Source organism: Alternaria postmessia (genome assembly GCF_024291825.1).
Source record: "Alternaria postmessia strain BMP 2775 chromosome Unknown scaffold_95, whole genome shotgun sequence".
Lineage (NCBI taxonomy): Eukaryota > Fungi > Ascomycota > Dothideomycetes > Pleosporales > Pleosporaceae > Alternaria > Alternaria postmessia.
The window spans coordinates 64,193-81,930 of NW_026260168.1; the positions used below are offsets into that span (position 1 = coordinate 64,193).

At 50.6% G+C, this 17,738-nt stretch overlaps 4 protein-coding genes across 4 annotated transcripts; 2 read left to right on the top strand and 2 right to left on the bottom strand.

The window, feature by feature from the left end:
• Positions 1–326: 326 nt before the first annotated feature.
• Positions 327–915, bottom strand: J4E82_009604 (uncharacterized protein; the record flags this gene model as incomplete). Its single annotated transcript, XM_051735827.1, has 2 exons — positions 327–399; positions 467–915. 2 exons carry the CDS (start codon positions 913–915, stop codon positions 327–329), a joined length of 522 nt encoding a protein of 173 aa, XP_051584423.1.
• A 7,204-nt stretch (positions 916–8,119) lies between these two features.
• Positions 8,120–9,137, top strand: J4E82_009605 (uncharacterized protein; the record flags this gene model as incomplete). Its single annotated transcript, XM_051735828.1, has 3 exons — positions 8,120–8,224; positions 8,274–8,503; positions 8,555–9,137. The coding sequence occupies 3 exons, from the start codon at positions 8,120–8,122 to the stop codon at positions 9,135–9,137; spliced, it is 918 nt and encodes a 305-aa protein (XP_051584424.1).
• Positions 9,138–11,715: 2,578 nt separating this feature from the next.
• On the top strand, positions 11,716–14,761 carry J4E82_009606 (uncharacterized protein; the record flags this gene model as incomplete). The annotated part of the gene is made up of 2 exons (XM_051735829.1): positions 11,716–12,375; positions 12,425–14,761. 2 exons carry the CDS (start codon positions 11,716–11,718, stop codon positions 14,759–14,761), a joined length of 2,997 nt encoding a protein of 998 aa, XP_051584425.1.
• Positions 14,762–15,427: 666 nt separating this feature from the next.
• Positions 15,428–17,421, bottom strand: TUB1_2 (alpha-tubulin; the record flags this gene model as incomplete). The annotated part of the gene is made up of 8 exons (XM_051735830.1): positions 15,428–15,701; positions 15,766–15,958; positions 16,014–16,517; positions 16,571–16,642; positions 16,692–16,930; positions 16,986–17,052; positions 17,179–17,255; positions 17,342–17,421. The coding sequence occupies 8 exons, from the start codon at positions 17,419–17,421 to the stop codon at positions 15,428–15,430; spliced, it is 1,506 nt and encodes a 501-aa protein (XP_051584426.1).
• Positions 17,422–17,738: the final 317 nt, after the last annotated feature.

Genomic DNA, 17,738 nt, shown 5'->3' on the forward strand with positions numbered 1-17,738 from the left:
CTTCGACCGATCATTGCAGAGCGTTAAGATCACGATTGTCATAGCTCAAACCTTCGACTCAGACCACATAAAGATCGTTTGAAACTTTACAGACTTCGAAATAAAAGGTAAAGAGGCAGACTTGGTTTCAGAAGTTCTCACAAAACCATCGATTTCTTGAGCGAAATTGAGAAATTCATCGCCAGAAAGTGGAGATGTAGAGAACACATCCTATTTGACCCATCGCAAAAGACTTGGGATGATATAGTTGATATGGACGGATATCTAAAGCTTTTGATGCAAGGGCGCCTCGCGACATTGTGTATCTCGGGTCATAACGGGTAACCTTACTGTACAATGTACTCATCGAATATGCTTGGCATATCCGAGGCAGTTGTGCCGTTCGAAGCATATGCGAGCCTATACAGGACCGTGTTGTCAGTATGATATATCCAGCATTATGTTTCGTGGTTAGAGGTTCTCTTACATGGTCTTGTATGTCTCGTCTTCGAGATCCAGAAGGTTGTATGTCGAACCGCCTTCAATCTCCAAAAGGTCTGGCTTGATGCAGTCCTGGCTATCAGAAGCGACGTCGGTTGACCTCCTCTTGTTGATGAAGCTATAACCAGCTCCCGTGTACTCCACGTTGTTGACTTCTCCACCATGGCAGACCAGATCCCTGCCATTCGAGTCGAACACATGGATTATAGGCCCACAGTTACCTCCTCCGTGCGACCTGGTGCTCAGTCTCCAGTTTGTGGGAATGGCACGGAACGAGTAAGCCCATGATACACCGCCGGTAGCGTAGCATCGGTCGGGGTTCACGTTGGTGAACGTGACCCTGTTTCCACCACCACAGTGTGACTCGATGTGTCCTTGGATATCGATAGCTGCTACTGCAGCAGCGAGGGCGAAGATAGTGGTAAAATGCTTCATTTTGTAGAAGTAAAAAGAGCTGTGATATTGAAAGATATCAAGTCAAGTCTGTAGAGGAGCGATTGATGGTGCGATGAGTGCTCTCTTGACCGGCTGCAGTCTACTCTTTTATACTTCTCTCATCCATGTCTAAGGGAAGATGCACATGCATGCTCTTTGTTCAGCTTACCTGATGTATCTAGGTGACATCCTAAGTTCTGCATGGTAGATAGCGGTCAAAGCTTTGCAAGGCCTCAAAGGAGAACTCAACCTTTAGCGATACAAGGATGATGATTAACCACGCGAGATGAGACTCTGAGAGTGTTGTAGCTCCAGGTACAAATGCTCGGAAGGTCAAGCAGATGGAGTGCTGAAGCCGTGCCGGGCGTCTACTGGTCCTATGACTGCTTGTGACGTGGTGGAGTCTACTGCGTAGAGGATCTAGACCGACAATGTCAGAACATAAATACGTACGTGTTTTTTATGTCGACAACATCTGCACGTGCGTCAAAGCGACATCGACTACAAGTAGGTCCACAGTTGTGGGTCGGAAGACGGGAAACGGCCCTAAACAGAGATCACCCGTACGATCAGGCCAATCAACGCTACTAGACATTCAAAGGACCAACCCCAAGCAGAGCCTTTTCGCACGCCCTTTGGTGTTCTTGTAGGACGCCTCGGGCGTAATTATATTGCTTGACAACGCTTGTTGATCAATTCTAAGACAGTAGCCATTTTGACTTAGCCTGTATACGCAATGTAACATTAAAATCCTTGTGGATCATGTACGTCCACCATAAGCATAGTTGTGACAGTGCGGCCTCAATTGGGAGACGAAAAGGGAAAGATGGTCTGCAACCGGATGAAGCGCGAGCAATTGATTGCCTCACTTTTTTTTTTGTACCTCAATGTGAACTTTCGTAAGGCCGAGCGATTTATCCTTCGCGCATCATTACCCTAATAGAAGCTAGATGCAGTACCAATGATCAGAGTTCGCGGGTCATCTTACATGATGCGCAGGAAGGTAATAAGATGATAAATACCTATCTTGACAAATCCTTCGATTCTACCCTTGCTCCCGGCATCTGAAGCCCTCGCAACTACTTCCTAAGTAAGACGGATGGTGCGCTTCCGATATCTCTTGAGCGCTTTGAAATACGTCTCTTTGACTACTTCAATACCCCCACTCCATCCAACTCTGTTTGTTCTTGAGTCTCCAGCTGTATTGCCCAATGCCAATTCTCGTCCAAGCATTTTCGTTCTCTCGGAGTATCAGAGTGTGCATGACTAAACCAAAAAGTCCTAAAACCAGTTCTCTAACTCGATTCCGACGAAACGTATCTTGTTCTTGAGCATCTGGTACATCCAACCACATTCTGAATGTGAAAGGAAATGAGGAGGGTTTATGGAAAGGCCCACTTGGAGCGTCAACATTCACCCAGTGGTCTCCCTCGTCTCGGTCGAAAATCAAAGGGAGAATAATGCCATGAACCACAAGATGAGGCATGATCCTAGCTTCTAGAGGCAGTGCCGTGTCAAGTGCTATGTTGGACCGATGTGCCTCCGTGAGGTTTAGCAAACCACCACCTAGAATCTCCACGCTTATTCTTGCTGAGTGCTCATCAAGCGACGAGTATAGGCCATGAGTATAACAAAAAACATGTGAGAATCTTTCTGCGGTGGTCAAGTCTTCGAGACCATACAGAAGAGCAGATGGATAAGGTGGCTCGTCAATATAATCCCATCCGAGCCATGACCATGAAGAGAAGTCGGCCCGTCGCTGCACACTGTGGTTCTGCATACGCCAAAAGAGTGTTGCATTTATCGTCCATTTTGAAGCTGAATTAAATAGGACACCAAATATTTGGAACAGCGGTTTTTCGTGCGATCTGAACTCATTCAACACGCCTTGGATGGCGTTTAGTCGATCTGACTCGTGAGACAGCTGTCTGCGCATATACACGGAGATGTGATCGAAGAATGCGTCGAGAATACTTCTCGAACGGACAACTGGCTCATCGGTGGAGGTACCCGGAAAAGCTACTGTCGTTGCAATTTTTGGCGTGCGTCTTCTGTGCAGGAAAAATTGGTCAGTGTTTCTTCTCCTCGAGATGATTGTCTGCCCATTGACACGATGAGTGCTCCCAAATGAATGCTGCATGTTGCACTGAGTGTAGAGACCATTCGGCGTGAAAACCAGTTTCCGGACAGACATGACAGCCCCTTGATACGTCCAGCCTCTGGTAGCCCACTTGGAGCCCTGAAGTTCATCGACTGGATTGCTGAAGAGGCGCGCAAAGGAGTATGGCCCCAGCTGCAATACTTCACCTGAATTGCACTGACAAGAAGAGACTCCGGGCAATCCGAGTGTATGGTCTGCGCCTCCTGCAGCGATGAGCGTCAACGTGGCCTCAGCGTAGATATTGCCCATATTGACGATCTGCTGGTGCTTCTGTGTTGTATCGTGTTAATTGATACAATACCGATCGACCCACAGGTAGCGGAAACACAATTGTAGTGTAGCTATCATTGCGTCCTTGATGACGGGGGGGGGCATCGGACAAAGAGTCATCGTTATCTGGTGCTTTTGCGTCACCCCAAACGTAGCTAAGAGCAAAGTACTTGGCGTTGTGAGGCATCGGAACAACTTTCTCATCCTCGCAATCAATACAATACACTGTGAATTCGGTTCGTACTGTAGTCTCGGGACATTCTTTCGAGTGGTCGGCCATACATGTTTTTAGCCACTGTGAGATGTTTTCACATTCATCTTGTCCGAAGGTTGGGTGTATATTTCCATCCTGGGAACACAGAGGAACAGTATTCATTGGAAGCATGAGACGCTGAGTGGAACACTGATGTTGACGCTGGTAGCTAGAGGTATACGATTTCAGATCGTCAGTGACGATACAGAGCCGGCCCTGTACTGGACGTAAATCAAGGTTCACTGATCCTAGATTGACAAGAAATTAATCTCTTGTCTGGTTCATGATGGAATCATCGAGTCTCCAGCGCGCAAATGACCTGCAGCTTTTGCACCTGGTATCAACCTTTCCAAGCCTGATAATTGCAGTTTGCGAATTGTCTAGTCTCAACGCCTTGATCTGTTCGAGATCGTTGCTGCCTATCTCATGGCACCTCTGACAGAAGCCACTTGAAAGCAAGCTATTGTTCTGATTGACCGGCTCGGTATATGCCTCCAATTTCCAGGCATATAGATTCTTGCTAGAGAAGTCCTGGTAGGCCTGGTAGGGCTCATCGATGTAAACATAATGTGGTAGGGGACCGTCCGGAGTTTTAGGAACAATCTCTTTGACGACTTGTGCTTCGTCCGATAGCCTGGGCCTGTCAATATAGGCGCATCACAAGAAAAAGTGGAGCGGCCTCACTTGGCATTTTCCGCACCGTTCTGCGCACCGTAAGTCGTATCACCTTGATTGAAGTCATCAGTAGCCGACATGGCCACGATCGCTCCTCATGTAGGTCGCGGCTTCCGCTCCTTGATGTGAACCAGCGTTCTTGGCTTGGTGGTAGGTTGATCGAAAGATATTGCCCATCGAAGCCTTGTCCATTTAGCTGCGATGGGATTGTTCTCAGTCTCAGCCTCGCGTACTCCGCAGCCGTGTCCCGCTTCTTGGCATAGCAGGCAACCACATCACACTTCGCTTACGCAGAACGTCCCAAAGCTTCATCACTACTCTCTTACTCGTTGTCGGTCCTCTATAGCATAGACCTAGTCGGCCAAAGGATGCTGTTCGATCAGATCACCAAACGATACTCTATGACAATCCCACAAGTAACGTGGAAGGCTTCGACGGCCGGGGGTGGGTTCTGCGGAAGGGCCTTTGGTGGTCGCACATATCCCGCACCTCGCATATTACATCCGGCGTAGGGACAGCATATTGCGACTAGCTATCGAACACTCCTATCGCAGTGCTGGAGTTTCGCTGCAGTTTTGGATGCTCCAGCTGTGGCGGAATCGTGATTGCGGATAAATCTACCTTGGTACCGAGCTGACTGAGAAGGGATCAACCCAGATCCAACGTACGACCTGTCCTTGGTAATCATGTGCCATTGACCGACTCAAAGTTCATAGCCGGAAGAATGTCAAAGTAAAGATCTTCAAGCTGAAGCACGAGGGAGCTCAAAAGGGTGCGAGTATATGCATGCGATCAAGAAGTTCAAAGCAAATGTCTCAAGAACACATGTTTCACAGTTCTACCTGCGTTAGGATAGATACTTCCTGCATAGATGATACCCGGAAGAATGCAAGGATCGATTCTATTTAGGCAATGCGACCCGCCTCAAACGCCAAATGAGAAGTTGTGTGTGGAAGATTTCATAAACGCTGGGACAAAAGCTCCGTATGTCGCATCCGATGTGGCGGGTCCAAGAATATCCGAAAAGATTTCGCGTGCCTGATTATGGGGTGCGGCCATGTTGCTTAGCAGTCCCTGCGCGAGCTGCAACCAGTCTGTGACTTGCGCAAATCTCGATCGTAGTAATTGGATCTTCAAGCTAGTCAGCTTGTCGCCGTTGCTTTTTCATGGAACAGATGAATCACTTACTTCTGCTGTTTGTTCGAAGGTAGCTGTCTGCTCGTCAGATCGCATTGCAATATTATAAAATTTCTTGCAGCCATCAAGTAGATCACGCACATCACCTCCTTCTTTTTGGAGGCGCTCAAGATATTGAACGAAGTCGTGGATGAGATGAGCATCAGTACGCGCTTGAACTGACGCTGGATGCGCAAGTACTTCTGACAACAAGATTAGAAATGCGGAGAGTGGGAAGCATAGTGTTTGCCTCGACGCCGTTAGCCAATGAACATGAGATTTTCATTTAGCGAATTCTAAAAAATACATACCAGAGATGTGTCAATGGCTGCCATTGCAAGCGGAGCTGTACGCGAAGTATTTCCCGAGCTGCTATTACACAGGCTGCTCTAGCTAGCTGACTGCTGGAAGGGCATGCATTCAATTCAGCAGCCGGCTGATCGTCGGAGACGGGATCAGATACCATCGGGCGGGCTAACAATACTACTACCATGCTGACTTTGCTTATGCAACTAAAATAGATGTAGTGTAGCATAGCGATAGGCATTTCGAGGAGCGGCGACTCGTGCGATCGAAAGCCTGGCTGGATACTGATTGGTAAAGAATGTTTCCATGCTTGAAGCTCTTTATCGATTGCTGTGATGGCATCTTCAATATCAGAAAGCTTTCGCTTGGCATTCCTGGAAAGCGCTTGTTGAAGTACTTTGTGAATCCGCAACTGCGTCACAGCAAGGACAGCTCGTCGTCGGAGATAAATGGCTTGCTCAGTCTGTATGAGATCTTCTGTGTGATCTAAATGGTCTGAATCATGATGATATACGTGTCCAGGAAATGCAATGTCGAAATTATCTACGTCTAGCGATGAGGGTGTACCATGCCTGTGTGCTAGATCAGCATTAACAACATATGTTACCCAGAAGATCATTTTCTGTCTTTCCGCTAAAATGGCGTCCAGATCAATATAATGCTCGTACTTGTGCAGACCCAGCATGTACACCGACTGGGCGACAGTAGCTGTCAGTCGTGCAGCGACGCAGGCATCAGCGGTGCGCAGCATGAACAAAGTCATTGCGAGCAACGCCTCGCAGGTGGAGATCTGAGGCCTTTGAACAATGGCGAGCTCGACGTACATCGCAAACGCGTTCTTGAAGAATGCCCATGCTATTGAGGACATTCCAACGACGGACCCACTGGCTGTCCTGTGATGTGCAGACATAGCCAGGAACGAACAAAGCGTAGCCCATCGACTTGGATCACTGGAACACTCGTCCACGCCGGCACGGTACTGTTCGACAAGTTGTTTCAGGACATCTTCCGTCGTAAGGAAAACCCCGTGAAGCTGAACCTCCTCAATGACTGGTCTTATTAATTCCACTGCATGATCTTCAGGAGGAAGGGATGTAAATTTCCTCCTCTCAAAGCAGCTCTGATTCGCCTGTATGCGAGCTTGCATCTGTCTTGCTGTCGTGCGGATGTCTTCAGAAAATGCTATAAATTGCTTGACGGCTGTAGGCAATATCCTTTCGGTTCCACTAATACTGTAAGGACTCCGGGTTGATTTATTCGTGCTATTGCATCTTGGAATGGCTTGGCCTTTGAGCAGCGTGGTCAGTCATATACAGTTTGATCCAGATTTTCTTCTATGGGTTTACCTTCCCTGAAGTCCTGAGTTACCGTGTCGTCACGCACCTCTTCGTGGCATCTTGATTGTTCGCTCTCAATAGTACGTCCAGGTTCTGACACCGAAGGGTATCTACCCTGGTCATGCTGCTGTATGAGGGGCTTGGTTGATTCTTTACTGCACAAGATAAGCTATTCATCCGCTTGTACAACTCCTATTCACGTTTACCTCTTCCCAGGGCCCCGTCGCCGCCGTACCGTATAGATACAGTGTTTCTCATGCTTTGAGCAGTAACTACAGCAAGGTTGACCACCGTCGCAGCGTCCTTTTCTCTCCTTGCACTGCTGGCATGCCTGATGAAGGTAAACGATCTCGTTAACTTCCAAGGTTCTCTTATTGAGTTGAACAGTACTTACGTTGATGATTCGTTTATGACAGAGCATGGTTGTGAAAGCTCCCACTGCTTTGCACTTGTGTTGGTTGAGAAGATTGGGCTGAGAGAACATGATCTTGTCGTTTGGTGGATTAGGGCTTACAAAGCATAAGCACGTGATCGGAATCATCTCTCGATCACGTTTGGAGTGCATCTCACTAGAACATTAGTCCATCTCAGAGTAGATACACTCAAGGCCTTCTTTATTCCCACAACACTCCTCAATCGCTCCGGCCTCAAGACGCATGTGAGATAACGTCTGAGGAGGCTGTCGACATGTGACATTGCCTACGGATACAAATTGCATCCGAAGACTACCGCGCACAGACGTGTTAGTAAGGCCGGATGTATTTTCCTTCGTAGATAGAAGACGGATGCATTTTTTGCTAAGAACAATGACTACTTACGATTTGCTTACAAAGGCTGTGAGTACCTAGGTATGCTTGGTCATTCAGGATGTAATGAGGTTCCGAAGCCGACTGCCAAGTGTGTTTATGGTCTTGCGCAGTATAAAAAGAGTCGCTGGGTGCTATACTGAGCCATATCAAAGAGCACATCAGTACTGATCGATTACACCACGCATCATCTTCCAACAACAAGTAGCCTGCCGTAGAGATGTCTGTCATTGCTGTCGCAGGAGGAACCGGAAAGCTCGGCCGTACTATAGTCGAAGCCATCCTTGGACAGGAGAAGCATCAGGTCGTCGTCCTCGCTCGACTGGTTTGTAGTTGTATCGCGTGCTATGTATTTCGCTGACATGGAGCTTTAGGGCAGCGAATCCAAAGCCAAAGAGCTCGGCGTACCCGTACTTGGGCTTGACTACAGCAACGTGGAGGCTATCAGGGACGTCCTACAATCCAATGATGTTGGCACGGTCATCTCGACTCTGGACACTATGGCTGGAGCGGAGCCAGAGATAGCATTGATCAGAGCCGCGGATCTGTCCACCAGCACGAAGCGATACATCCCAAGTTTCTGGGGAATCCGATATACGCCTGAGTAAGTCTTTCTTCTGAATGATTGACGAGCAGACTGCTCATTGTAGTACAGAGTGAAAGCGATTTTTCCGGTAGCCGAAACTAAGCTCGCTGCGATGACAGCTCTCGAGGCTTCGTCTCTCGAGTACACCTGTGTGATCAACGGCTTTTTTCTTGACTACTACGTTATACCCAAGGTTCAGTCACACATGGGACCATTTCCTGTCGTCCTTGATATGGCCAACAACGCTGCAGCAATTCCCGGATCTGGCGACGTGCCTGTCGCTTTCACGCACACTACGGATGTTGCGCGTTTTGCTGCTAGTCTGCTTGACCTCCCCACCTGGCAACCCGAATCCTATATCGTTGGCGAGAAGCTGACATGGAAAGAATTCGTGGCTATAGCTGAAGAAGTCAAAGGCGTCAAGTTCGATGTGCAGTTTGATCCGTTGGAGAACTTGCAAAAGTACCAAGTAACCGAGTTACCTGGACATAAGGACCTTTATCCTTTCTTTCCAAAACAGATGCTACAGCCCTTCATAGCCACGTTTGGCATACTATTCGCCAAGGGGTTCTTTGATTTCGATGCGATTCCTGGACAGGGGGGTATGAAGGCACGAGGCGTGAAGGAACTCGTAGAGCAGGCTTGGCGATAAGAATGGACTCACTTGTATTGAGCAATCAAGGAATTGCAGAGAATGGACGAACTTTGACTTGTAGAAATGTAGGCAGAATGCACTGGCTGGGCTTGCAATGTTGGTTGTTTGTGGGGCGGCGTGCGCACCAAACAAAGTGTTGTTACCCCTCCTTCCTGATTGGGAAGGTTTGAGGATCTGTCGATTGCCCTGGCATTCTGGTGAAGAGACTTCTTCGTTTAAATTCTTCGCGAGAGCTCTAGCGATAATGCTACAGTGTGCTTACAGCGTTTCTCAATCAAGAAACTTCGAGTTTGAAGCCCTGATCTCAGTGTTTCTCCTAATGGTAATACTGCGTACATATACTAGCTCACCTTCAGTCGTCCACCATTGTTTCACGTAGCAGGCCCTCCAGTTCCTTTTCACATCAATCTTCTAGGGCTCACACCGATTGCAATACTCCCTATCCGAGCAATCATCCTTGACGGAGTAAATTGAGGAATGCATACTCGGACAGGCAACAATCCTCACCTATCGATCACGGCAGAATCTGGTGGAACGCTTCCTTTTAGCAGCTTCACCTCAGCAATAGTCAACTACTGCAAGGGGCTTTGCTTTTCACGTACAAGGTGCTACAACCCACGGACTCCTGCTATTGCCTAATCGAGTAATCTGTCGTCCCAAGCAATATCAGGTAAAGCTGCTTGAGATGGCGTAGAATCATGTTGATCAATATTCCAACGCTTCAAGGATATTCGATGTCTCTCTGCGCGCCGTCCCGGGTCGTTAGGGTCTGTCACGGATTGTGCTCGAATAATGATTTTGATCTACACTGCCATACTTGAGTAATAAATGACGTTGTTCGAGTATTGTTGTAAGGTCGTGCCGTTCGGTTACTAATCTTCAGCGTACTGAAGCCAACAATCTTTCGTCACATCCATAACGCTAGGCTTCGGACGAATGTAGGTTTACTCCGACCCTCCGCACTAGGAGTTGGGTTTTAACGACAAGTTACATCACAGTAAGTGTTAAAGACGCTTTTTCGTAGGATACGAGTTATGACATATTGCATAGAGAGCGACCCACCACCTTTGGTACCAACGGAATCGGGTTATGTGGAAGCCGAGCAAGCTTCCTCCACCACAAGTTCTAAGAACGTATCGCTTAGAATCTGTCCTGCGAGGACACGTCGTCTGCCTAAATCATGAATCGTCAATATGGATAACATGTGGAGAGTATCCCGCTCGACAAGTCGTTGGGTTGGTGTCACCACAAGCATTGGGAAAGTTGCCGCCTTATCCGGTGTCTGGAACTGACTTCGCACAGGGACACTCATCCTGCGCACATCGCCGGATAACATCTGGGGAGAAAGATGGAGACAATGCGATACAGCGGGTCCGGACTTGGGAGTCGAGATCCCTCTTGATGGTGTTGTGCATCGATCCCGACCCCCACGACGATTCCAAGGAAGGCCTTGGTTATGCAGGGGCGGCATTAGGATCGGCACGCTCAAGCTTTTGTCGCACGCCACGGGCGTTTTGCGAAACAGCCTTCCGCGATAACGGCAATGACCCTGAAATTAAGGATAAGCACCTTGGGATCCCTTGACACGTGAAAGATAAAGAAATAACGGTCGAGTAATCCCCAAGTCGATGCGACCGACTGAGCGACCGAGCAGCAGCTATTGATTAACTTTTTGCTTGTGTATCGCGCGATCTCCGAGGACTGCACATGCTCAAAATAGACACAGTCTGCAGAATTTTGAGGGACCGAGAAGAGAAGTGTCCGGGACCTGCATTGCAATGCTGGGTGACGTCGGTGGCTGTCGCTTGAGAAACTGTTGGCAGAACCCTAACGGTGTATGCGACACGACTGTCATCGGCATCGCGACCAAGATAGGTACCCGGCACCATTGTTGAACGCCAATAACGGGCTTATTGCGGTATGCGCGATGGCTATGGTTGGTTGCGGACGCGTATCCTTACAGCTTTTTGTACCAAAATCGATCCCAACAGAGATTCTAGACAAAGCGACCAGGCCCACCCGGTGTGTTTGCCATGGCCACAACTCGTCCACCGTCGCGTCCACGACCCATTTTTCCTTTCGCGCCAGTCAGTGACGAAGGGTTGGCAGGCGAAAATGAGGAATCGCAGATCGGGAGCCCCAAAAATAATCCCTGGCCCAGCGCTGCTCCTTTAACCCCGGGCATGCTCCACCTCATGCTTTGCTAACATCGCTGCTGTTCATTCCACTGTGTTATCTTTCTTCTTTCTCCATCGCACCTTACTATCAATTAATCACTGCAGAACAAGCCGCTTTTCTCCGTCACTCGCTAAAACACCATCTGGAAAATTCGGCACAGAGCTTGACGTCATCCCGTTGCAGCAGTTCGCGTTTGACCCTGGACCGCCGGAAGGTCGAGCGCATGCCATTGACTTCTAGTCTGGCGTCGAAAAGCACACCATCGTTTCATTGATAAGATTTTGCTTCCACAGAAAAATCGCCGCGAAAGCAAACACAGTCGCTTCCTTATCGCTCCCCCAGAGTGCTTTTCGGTCGGACACTTTGTCGAACTTGGGCCTGAGCGCGCCTCTACACCATGACGACACCGAACATCGAGCGGCCGGAGCCGACATACGATATGGACAGTAATCTATACCCTCACCAGCGATCTTCCGACGAGGACGGCACAGTCGTGGGGGACGAACATCACCATCCATTGCGTGTGGACACTGGGGCACGGCCAACACACATGAGATCGCGATCTGGCACCCATCTTACCGTCGAGACCGCACACGACATCCCAGCCATGAAGGGCGTACAATCGCCTTCGCAGACACGTGAGCAGGCGAGCAGGCTCAACGATGACCTTGCCGTGCTGGCTATCGAGCAAGGCCTGGACGAAAAGGAGGCTCTGAGGCGTAATGCGTCAATGAACCCATCTCTTTCACGCGTACGATCCCGTAGGGAGGACCTCGTAGACGACTTCGACGCGGCGACGAACCCATTGCACGAGCAGGCGGCTCGCTATACGCCACCTGAGAACCCGACCACGAGCTTCTCCAAGTTCTTCAAGAAGATTCACAACTCATCGTGGCTTGTGAGGTACTTTACGTACATTACTCCCATGGTTCTCCTGATCCTCATCCCAATATTGGTTGCGATATTTGCCTTTCCTAATGCTAGTGTCGGGGGTGTTGAGCTTCTTTGGTTTTCCATCTGGCTTATGATCATATGGCTGACGCTTTGGGCTGGACGAGTGAGTATCTTTCGCCTTTCGCAGTTATTAGCACTGACATCCATTGCAGGTACTTGCTAAACTCCTTCCATGGCCTATCGGTCTCGTCTCTAGTCTTTTCACCAATAACAGCAAGAAATGGAGAGACATGGGCAAGCAGCTCGAACTTCCAGCTACCTTGTTTTTCTGGTGGTTGGCCATCGAAGTATCTTTCCTACCGACGATGACGAACCATCACGTCAATGGTAACAAGAACACTAAAAGCTGGGAAAAGACTATGAACAAGGTTCTCGTCTCTCTGTTCGTTGGTTTCGTCCTCAACTTTATCGAGAAGATCATCATCCAGCTCATCGCCATCAGCTTCCATCTCCGAACTTACCAAGATAGGATCGAGCTGAACAAGTTCCAGATTGGAAGTTTGGCCAAGTTGTACCGGTTCTCCAAAGAGAAGATCGCCATGGAAGATTCAGAGTTTGAACAAAACGAAGACCACGCTCCATCTGGCGCTCGCACTCCCGGTCAGATCCTCACAGAGGCACAAAAGAACATCAAAGTCGGTTTCAACAAGTTTGGAGACGTTGCTGGAAAGGTTGCTGGGGATTTCACAGGTCGCACGGTGACCGGCAGTGGCCATCCTCACCAGGTCGTCTTGCAACTTATTGGCACAACCAGTGGTGCCCAGGTCCTAGCCCGCCGACTCTACCGAACTTTTGCGCGACCCGAGACAGAGACAGTTCATGCCGAGGATCTCAACAACGCTTTCGACAGCGACGACGAAGCCACCGCTGCATTCTCCATGTTCGACAAGGACATGAACGGCGACATCTCCATGGAAGAACTCGAGGCTGTCTGTGTCGAAATTGGTCGTGAACGCAAGTCCATCACCGCATCCCTGAAGGATCTCGATAGCGTCGTCTCCAAGCTCGACGATGTCTTCATGTTCATTGTGCTCATCATCACAATCATCGTGTTCATCTCGCTCATCTCGACGTCCGCCGCGGGTGTGCTTACATCCGCTGGTTCGACCCTTCTCGCTCTGTCGTGGCTCTTCTCCGCAACCGCTCAGGAGTTCCTCCAGTCTTGCATCTTCGTCTTCGTCAAGCACCCCTACGATGTCGGTGACCGCGTCACAGTCTACGGTAACACGGGAGATCTAGGCCGCGGCGACGACTACTTCGTCAAGGAGATTGCCCTCTTCTACACGGAATTCAAGAAGATGCAAGGTCACATTGTCCAAGCGCCCAACAGCTACCTCAACACGCTCTTCATCCTCAACCATCGTCGATCGGGAGCCCTCGCCGAAGCCGTCCCCATCATCATCAAGTTCGGCACAACGCTTCAGCAAATCGAACAACTCCGCAACGTTCTCCTCGAATTCGTCACCGAGGAGAAGCGCGAATACCAAACCAACATCCTCACCGAACTCCGCGCCGTCCAGGAAGTCCACTGGCTCGAGCTCAACGTTGTCTTCTTCTACAAATCCAACTGGCAAAACGAACTCCTCCGTCTCCAGCGCCGCAACAAATTCATCTGCGCCCTCACCATGGCCATCCAGGAATGCGGCATCGAGGGCCCGCGCATGCGCTACCCAGGCCAAAAGGAGAGCTTCCCCGTTTACCTCCAGAACCTGCAGAACCCGGCTACACCTGGTGTTGGCATCAACGGCACGCCCGACCAGCCCAACGGCAACATCCGCAACGAACCCCAAGACCAACCTTTTGTCGCGCCTGCAGAAGGCGTTGCATCACCTGGCGGTACGACGGCTGGACCCGCAACCGGGCGCACGCGCTCAGGTTCCATCCTGCGCAAGCCGGGCGTAGCAGAAACGCTATCAGCCATGAACAAGCGCGTCGACTTCTCGCTGGGAATGAAGAGCATGGGCCTCGACGACCCATCGGGCGACGTGCTCGACGACCGCGAAGCCGAATCGCGCGCCCGCGCCACCGTCGTCCGCGTCACATCTCCCTCACGCAGCCAAGACCGCGACCGCGCGCGCGCCTCCGAAGACACGAGCGCCTCTGCGCGCTCCACGGGTCTCCAGCGCGTCGGCACAAACGCCTCGTCCGTCCTCAAGGAACGCACGCACCGGAATCGCTTCTTCAGCCGCTCCCGCCACAGCCATGGTGGCGCAGACGAGGAGGCCGCCATGGCCGATATCCCAGAAGCAAACAGCGACTACGATACCCCTCCCAAACGCAAGAATACGCTGGATCCTAGGACCGGTGTGATTAGCCCCAGGGCCGTGCATAGTCGAGCAACGACGGAAGAGGAGATTCCAATGCGCAATGCTAGTGCGGATATGCCGAGGAGTACGGGTGCGCTGCCTAGTACGGCGGATAGTGAGAGGACGTTTGGTCATCCGCAACGATCGCGGACTGATGGGATCGAGATGAGGAGGTTTCACTAGAGTGGTGAACTCGTTTTCCTATTCTTCTGTTCCTCTGAGAGTGGTCATTCTCTCTCCTCCTGGAAGTGGAAAGCCTAGTAGTGGTGGGATAGGTTCATGGAACGACAAAAGTGTCCTAGTGTTTTTTCTTTGTCGTCTTGTTTGTCCATTTTTCTTCGACGCGTAGAGCGAACACTTTTTAGATTTAGTCTGCAGACAGCCAAGGGCAGTGCGCCGGGCTTCTCTCCCCCTTTGATTTGTACATAATCTCTCCTTCAGCGCAATATTCGTCGGGAGACGAAAAACTCCAATAAACTGGTTGCATAATCCTTCATCATGAAATATACTGTGTAGACATGAATAGAAATCTAGAATATCATAAATCTCTACAAGCTCTCTTAGCAGAAGCCAACGTAGGCGATAACGTAGGGCTCGTTACTTCTACACCCGTTCATATCCTGCCTTGTATATCGTGCACGTGAGTCGAACACGACAACGACGACGACAACAACAACAACAGAAACATCAATTCAACACAAGATGCCGTAAGAGGTAAAGTATGCCATTCCAGCGGGAAACTTGTCCCATCGCTTACATCATTCGTAAGCTTCAGCAACAATCGCCCAAATGTCTTGTCTCCCTCAGCTAACCACACTTCTCCCTTTGAATATAAAAAAACAAACGAGTTTAGTACTCACCCTCCTCAACCTCATCGTCAAGCGAATCAGAAGCCACTTCTTCGTAATCTTTCTCAAGCGCTGCAAGATCTTCTCTCGCCTCGCTAAATTCACCCTCCTCCATACCCTCACCAACATACCAATGCACAAACGCACGCTTGCTGTACATGAGATCAAACTTGTGGTCGAGGCGGGACCAGGCTTCGGCGATGGCAGTAGTGTTGGACAACATGGCCACGGAACGGTCGACCGAGGAGAGTTCGGAGCCGGGAACAGAGATGGGCCTGGAAAAGTGTTAGAAAATGGGGTAATGAAGAGAAGGAAATGGGGAAAAGGGGAGACACGTACTTGGTGTAGTTGATTCCGAGCTTGAAACCAGTGGGGCACCATTCGACCAAGTTGAAGGACGACTTGGCCTTGAGCGCACCAGCGGCAGCGGAGCAGTCGCGGGGGACGATGTCACCACGGTAGAGGAGCGCAACGGCCATGTACTTTCCGTTGCGAGGGTCACAGACAACCATTTGGTTGTTGGGCTCGAAGCCTGGTCAAGTTAGCAAGACATGCACCGGACGGACTGACATAGCGTCTTGACGTACACTGGAAGGTAAGGTCAGAGACCTTGAAGCTCTCGTGGGAGCTCTTCTTGGCCGAGATGACAGGCGCGTAACTAATGAGCGGGTAGTGGATACGCGGGTATGGCACAAGGTTGGTCTGGAACTCGTTCAAATCGACATTGAGCGCACCATCGAAGCGCAGAGACGAGGTGATGGAGCTAACAACCTGGGCGATGAGGCGGTTGAGATGCTCGTAGTTGGGACGGGGAATGTCCAAGCTGCGTCTGCAGATGTCGTAGACAGCTTCATTGTCAACGAGGAAGGTGCAGTCAGAGTTCTCAATGGTGCTGTGTGTCGACAGAACGGCGTTGTAGGGCTCGACGACCGAGGTGGAGACGCGGGGAGCTGGGTAGACGGCGAATTCGAGCTTGCACTTCTTGCCGTAGTCGGTGCTGAGGCGCTCGAGGAGAAGCGCGCCGAAACCGGAACCGGTACCGCCACCGAAAGAGTGGAAGATGAGGAAACCTTGGAGCGAGGAGCAGTTGTCTGTGTGCGCGTGTTAGCAGGCGCATCGTGTTGGAGTCGAGCGTCCGACTCACCAGCAACGCGACGGATCTTCTCAATGACGCTGTCGACCATCTCCTTGCCGATGGTGTAGTGGCCACGAGCATCTATCCTCGTCAGTATCTCCGTGTCTCCCAACAGCTTCCCGACACGCACAGTTGTTGGCAGCATCCTCCTTGCCGCTGATCAACAGCTCAGGGTGGAACAATTGGCGGTAGGCGCCGGTTCGGATTTCGTCGATTGGCGAAGGGTCCAAGTCGACGAAGATGGAACGGGGGACGTATTTGCCGCTGCCAGTCTCGGTGAAGAAGGTCTCGTAGGAACCGCCCTCACCAAGCTCCTTCGCATCGGGGTTGGGACGACCATCGGGGAGCAGACCGTGCTCGAGGAGGTACCTGGCATTACAGTGTCAACAAGGCTTCGGGCGCATGCGGTTTCGCGACAACGTACAGCTCCCAGGCGCTGTTACCCAGCTGGGTACCAGCTTGGCCGATGTGAAGGTGGCAGATCTGTAGAGCTTGGTGTTAGCAGTGTGCGCCGTGTAAACAGCTCCATCTGATGCATGTCGGCGCAAGAGGCGGGGGTCCCCCACTGCCCTACGAGCGATTGAAGCCCCAAAAGAAGCCGTTCCAACGTGACATACCTCTCCTCGCATGGTGGATGTATTGCTGTGTCAAACAGACGACTGTCGAAGGAGACTTCAAGTTCCTGGCGTCGACGCTGGAGGCAGAAGTGTTCTGGGTTCAAGCGGTGAGGAGCGCCGCGTTGGTCTAGCTTGGTGGGGTCGCTGCAGGGGTCTGGCGCACGGTTTGTTTATGTACGCGACCAGTCCGCGACCAACTAGACACGCCTTGCCGCTTTCAACCATATCAACCGTGGCGGCCATGCGGCACAGCGGGAAGACCGCTCGTTTTTCAGGGATCCGTCCCTTGCGGTGTGATGGCGAAGACAACACTGGAAGCTCGCGTACTTGCTGTGCCTCGGACGGTATTGGTGGCCAGGATTTGCGGTGTGGAGAGTCAGTGAACTATCAAGTGCAAGCCGACGATCCTAACAGTGTATGCACAAACCTTGTGCGCCAAGTTAGCTGATGTTGCGAACCATGTCCATTCCTAGTCTAAACTGCCTCCTTTGGAAGGACAGGGGATATCATGTGCTGAAAGGAAACCAAAAGCGCCGTCTATGTGTACTCTATCACTCACA